Source organism: Chiloscyllium plagiosum, chromosome 13 (assembly GCF_004010195.1).
Source record: "Chiloscyllium plagiosum isolate BGI_BamShark_2017 chromosome 13, ASM401019v2, whole genome shotgun sequence".
Taxonomy (NCBI): domain Eukaryota; kingdom Metazoa; phylum Chordata; class Chondrichthyes; order Orectolobiformes; family Hemiscylliidae; genus Chiloscyllium; species Chiloscyllium plagiosum.
The window spans coordinates 49310029-49316241 of NC_057722.1; the positions used below are offsets into that span (position 1 = coordinate 49310029).

Sequence of the window (6213 nt, forward strand, 5' to 3'; positions counted from 1 at the left end):
ATAATCTTTCTTTTCTTGGGGATGAACCTCTGTACAGTGTCCTCAATTATACCCACAAACTCCTGCCATTTTTGCTCTACTGTCTTCCCCGCTAGGCTCTGCTTCCAGTCGATTTTCGTCTGTTCCTCTCTCATGCCCTCGTAATTACCTTTATTTAACTGTCATACCATTACATCCGATTTTGCCTTCTCTCTTTAAAACTGCAGACTGAACTCTACCATATTATGATCGCTGCTTCCTAAGTGTTCCCTCACTTTAAGATCTTTTATAAAGTCTGGTTCATTTCATAGCACTAGGTCCAGAATAGCCTGCTCCCTTGTGGGCTCCATGACAAGCTGTTTCAAAAAGCCATCCTGTAAGCATTTCCATGAATTCCTTTTCTTTGGATCCACTGGCTACATTATTTACCCAGTTCACCTGCATATTGAAGTCCCCCATGATCACCGTGATCTTGCCTTTCTGACATGCCTTTTCTATTTCCCAGTACATGTTGCGCCCCGGTCCTGACCACTGTTTGGAGGTCTGTACATAACTCCCATTATAGTTTTTTTGCCTTTGTTGTTCCTCAATTCCACCCACACAGACTCCACATTATCCGACCCCATCTGACAGATAAAATATCTGCTTCCTTCAAATGTATTTTCACTTCTCATCTGGAAGAAGGGAAACAAATTCATGGGAACAGCAATCACCTCCATTATCTGCTCCCAGTTACACAATATCCATACTGGGATATATGTTGCTTATATTTCCTGGGCCAAAAACTTAGAACTCATCTGAAAGCAAGTAGGAGCACAGATACCATAAGGATTGCAGTCGTTCAAAAAGGAACATTTCCTTAAAGGCAATTAGAGACTGGACAATAAATGCCCGTAATCCCTATATCCTTAGAGTGAAACATAATAAAGGTTACATTGAAACTCAACAAAAAGTGAGAACCTGTGTGATATGAGCATGTGTGTTAGTTTTTTTATTGTTTAGATCTGATAACTATGGGAAAATACTGGATTAATATTTTCACACTTGTCTTTGTACTACACACCTTTTGCTTATTTCCATTTTGTTTCACTGAGCTGTTACTTTTCATTTTGTGGCAGACATTTGATCAGAATTTCCAGACATTTAAAAATGTTTGTGCTAATATGAAAAAGTCTATTTGTTTCATCAGGTCAGATTTGCTTACATTAAGTTCACGATGTCAGATCGTTAGCATTTCAGAAACGATTGTGCTTTGATTTTGGATCATTTGGCTTTTGCCGATGAGTAGTTAGAGCTGTACAATGTAGAAAAATGGACTGTGGCCCATCAAGTCTGTGCTGGTCAAAAAACAATCACTAAACTCTTTGAATCCCATTTTCCAGCACTTAGCCCATAACCTTGTATGCCTTGGCATCACAAGTGTACATCTAAATAATTCTTATGTCTACCTATACCATCCTTACGGACAGTGTGTTCCAGGTTCCCACCACCCTCTAAGTGAAACATTTGCTCACAATCTCTCTCCATAACTAAAACAATCCATCCAGGCAGCATCCTGGTAAATCTCCTCTGGACACTCATTGGTGCAATTGCGTCCCTTCTATAATGTGGATTCCAGAATTGCATACAATACTCTGTGGCCTAACCAACTTTTCATACAGTTCCAGCATAACCCTGCTGCTCTTAAACTCTGTGCCTCAGCTAAGAAAGAGACAAAGAAACTGCAAATGCTGGAATCCAAGGTAGACAAGCAGGAGGCTGGAAGAACACAGCAAGCCAGGCAGCATTAGGAGGGGGAGAAGTCGATGTTTTGGGTGTAACTGTTCTTCAAGATGAGGGTGGGTGTAAGAGGAGCTGCAGATATGTGCAGCTTCCCTTACATCCACCGCCAGTCTTGAAGAAGGGTTACATCCAAAACATGACTTCTCCATCTTCTGATGCTGCTCGGCCAATAAAGGCAAGAATCTTCTGTGCCTTCTTAATAATTTACGGGACTGGTGGACATGCACACTAAGGTTCTTCATTCTTGGTATTTCACAGGGTCCTGCAGCTTATCGTGTATTCCCTTGCCTTGTTTCTCTTGCCTAAGTGCATCACCTCACACTTATCCAGATTGAATTTTGCCACTGATCAGCTCATTTAACTAGCCAGTTTATCTCTTCCTATAATCTAAGACACTCCCTGTCATATTTAGCAATTTTTGAATCATCCATGAACTTACTGATCAACCCTCCTACATTCAGGTCTAAATTGTTTATATAAATCACAAAGTGCAAGGGCCCAACACTGATCACTTTGGAACCCCACCAGACATGGGCTTTAGTCACAAAAACACCCTTGACCATCACCCTCTGCTTTCTGCTACTCAGCTAATTCAGGATCTAATTTGTGAAATTTCGTTGGATCCCATTGGCTTTTACCCTCACTATCAGAATTTAAGCTTAATTTTACTTTTGTATGCAAGCATCCTTGATTTATACCATTTTGATTTTTCCAGGCAGATCCGAGGTTTTACTCTAGTCTGAGTGCATTGATCTCAGCCAAGTTGTAATTTGGGATTCTACATTTGTTTTGAGATGATGGGTTAGTAAGAGGAAAACCAACCTTCGGGTTCCTACTACTGTGTGCTGTTAGCAACCTAATCTTGAAGTCCAATTGTGGGTACTTTTCGGTAAGGCTTTTGGGTCCGAGTGGTGCTGGAAAAGCGCAGCAGGTCGATGTCGATGTCGATTTTCCTGCTCCTCGGATGCTGCCTGACCTGCTGTGCTTTTCCAGCTACACTCTGACCTGAACTCTGGTTTCCAGCATCTGCTGTTCTCGGTAAGGATGTCTGGATTGATTTCAGCTGAGATGCTCGTAAAGATTTAGTGGTGTGCTGAATTGCCTTATAGACAAGCCATCCACAGACATCTCGGACTTGTGAAACTGTACGTTGACAAGTCATTGATGTTATAAGGAGGGAAATGTGTTTCTGAAACAAGTAAATTCCATCTTTTATTCTGACGGTATTAAGTTTGACAAAAAAATGTTTCTAGTTTAGTGTATTTTTTGAATTCAGTACTTAGAGATGTTGGTCAACCAGGGCAGATTTTGTTACTCAATTTCAATATGCATTAATGCATATATTTTCTTAATGTGCTGAATTGGAAAGAAAAGCATTAATATTTAATTCTAGGAAGTATTTTGTTGTAAGAGACTTACTTTGTAAAGCTAGATTTTGCATTCACATGTAGAACATTTTGATGTATCTCATAAAGTTGTAATTTTCTTTATACTTTGAATGAGAAAACTGAAGGATGCTACTAATTCTTTGACCTTTTCCTACTAGGAATCATGTTTCTTGACAATATTATTGTCTTCATACTGATTCAGTATATTATAGAAGAGAGTTTTTTAAAAATAGGAATCTTTTACAGATTATGGCAATTTTTCATTGTGTAGAATTTAAAACATGCACATCATAATACCTGTAATTGACAGCATTGAATATGCTGAGCAATCCGGTTAACTGTACTCAAGCTAATGAAATTATGGTGTGTAACATTTGAATGGAAAATTCTGATCTACGCTTGAGTGATTGCCTAATTTTGTTTAAATCTCAGCATGGTGATAACTACTTACTTTTGAGGATGAGTTCTAATTGAAATCAAATTTTTCTTTTCTTTTATCGTGGCTGGTTTTCTCAATGGTACTATGGAATTAGATTTTAAAGTTGGCTTTTGATCTTTGAATTTGCTCTTTGCAAATTGTTGTCATAAAATTTCTAAAATTAGTTAAGATTTTAAGTTTTAGCTTTATCTGCCTTGTATAACTCAGGTCTGAATCTTTTAAACATTGCAAGTTATTTCTATAGTTTCTTATCTCTTAGCAATGAAACACTTGATAATTAAATGTGGTAGTTTCAGATTTTGTAACATTTTAAAAAGTACATGTGAATTCTGAACCTCAACATGAGATCTAATTCATTTGCCAGATACACTACATCTTAGGTTTCAGTTCTGAGATACATGTTGTAATGTCATTGGGATGTGCCAGATCAATCCTGTTTTTGGCATCAGAGAGCTATTTTTAGTTTTTCAGAGGGAGGGCCAAAACATTTGATGTCTTTGCTAACATTTTGTTACAGCATTCATTTTGGGGTAGAGACAGTAAAGCCGTGGCTTCTTAAGTTATACGTTTGATTTGACTGTGCATGAGTAGAATTGGGCAACTAATATGTGAGTGGAGATTTTGTTTTACTTGGTCTTAGATCACTTAGGCCTTACTTTGTTCCAATACTTGCTACCTCAGAAAATTAACATATCATTAAAGTATAATTTTAGTCATGTCCAAAGTCAAGTATGTTTAAAAATTTGAGATATTTTATTTGAATACCAAAAGAATATTCTACAAAATGATTATTGCAAGCTCTGAAAAATGTTACTGAACAAAGAATATGACTTTTCAGCTTCATTTTGCTGCAGATAGATTTTTCATCTGAACTTAATCTCAGATCTCTGTTTTTCTGTGTTCTACCTTAATTTGCAAGTACTGTATACTGAGATTGTATTCAGTGGAGTCCTCTGGGCCTATTCTGCTACCTGGTATCTCTCTTGTATCCTCTGGGTTCTTTTCTGCAACCCCTGAGACTTCACATTTTTTTTGATTAGATTGGACCTGTTTCTGCTGATTTCCATTCCATTCTGGATGGTATTCCCATTTGCTCAATTGTCTTTGCTGCTAGTTGTTTTTGCTGTTGCACTTCTAGTTGTTCACCAATTTGCTTGACCTGATGGAGCTGAATCCTTAAGCTCTTGTCTTCAATGCAGCTGCTCTGCAGACCTACTCCTTCTTCCACACTGATCTGATGGCTTCTTGGCCTTTGCAATATTCTTCACTTGATGGTCTCTGGATTAATTATGGCACCACTTGTAATCTTTCTAACAGGGACTAACCTCACAAATGCTTTTGAATTTCATTTGCCCTCACTGATGTCTCTTTGGACACTTGTGGATTAAGGATCACTGCACTACCACTTAATGTTTTTGTCTAGAATGTCTTGTTCACTCATTTAACAGTCTTCTTATGGTTGAATCATATGTGGATCATCCTGGCTTTGAAAGAAAGTTAGTTCTTTCCCTTTGGTCTCGCCTTTGTAGATGTCATGTCTTGGAGTAAGACCTTCTCTTCCATTGCATGTCCTTGCTGACCTATATTGACTTATTTTCTCCTGATGACTCGAATTTAAAATGCATCCCTTATATTTAACTACCTCTAGGGCTATAATCCCTCTCTAAACTATTTACCTATTTAGCTTTCTCTGGCTCAGTTGAGGCTGGTCTGAATTGAAAATTTCCCCTTGTTCTTCTGTGATTACATGATATGATTTGAGTAGACTACTTTAGTTGACTGGTTCTTCAACTTCTAATGACCCACATTTAAACAGTGTTTTATTTAACACTGATTCAAGCCTAATGAACCCAGTTCTGGAAGTGAGTTAATCAGCAGCCTTTGAACTTTTACTTTTTGCTCTTCTAGAAAGTTAAATCCATAAATATTTGTACAGTGTAGTATCCTTTTTATATATGTGGTTATATTTTAAATGCTTAGAATTATGTGAAACAAGTGACTAACACTAGACAAATGCTAAATATAATGAATGTAAGAAGTTGTTAACCATATGCAATGCATCAATTATGTAAATTATTACAATGGGTGTCTGTTGTTAAAAGGCTTAAACACTTTTTTTTAAAATTGAATTTTTAAATATTGGCTGGATCAGCTTTTTCTTGCTGTATGTTCTGGGATCTGATTGTGTGTCTTCAGCATACAAGTAAACAATGCATAAGCTAAAGTACTAACAACTTGTTCCTTTATCCTATGCAGAACAAGCTGAAGTCCTCACAGAAGGATAAAGTGCGTCAGTTTATGGTCTTCACACAGTCCAGTGAGAAAACTGCAGTATGTTGTTTATCGCAGAATGACTGGAAATTAGACGTTGCTACAGACAATTTTTTTCAAAATCCAGAACTTTATGTTCGTGAAAGTCTGAAAGGTTCATTGGATAGAAAGAGATTAGAACAGTTATACCATAGATATAGAGGTAAGTGAAGCCTTTGTATTTATGAAGTATAAAGATTGCTCATTGAAGTGCGGAACTTCTTTCTAAGCTTCAGTCATCAGCTTTGACCTATTAACCTTTAGCATTTTTTGACAATATTTTAATCATTTTACAGCTATTTGAGTACACTCTTA

At 37.2% G+C, this 6213-nt stretch overlaps 1 protein-coding gene across 5 annotated transcripts in view; it reads left to right on the forward strand.

Annotated features, from left to right (window-relative positions):
- LOC122555997 (DCN1-like protein 1) overlaps positions 1-6213 on the forward strand; it is a 41906-nt gene that overhangs the window by 3747 nt on the left and 31946 nt on the right. For 4 of the 5 annotated variants that reach the window (XM_043702351.1, XM_043702352.1, XM_043702350.1 and 1 more), the window contains one exon: positions 5845-6061. In XM_043702351.1, coding sequence (XP_043558286.1) covers positions 5845-6061 — 217 coding nt within the window. Of the gene's footprint in view, positions 1-5838; positions 6062-6213 lie in introns of those variants that run through there. The other variant, XM_043702348.1, reaches the window with a different exon arrangement.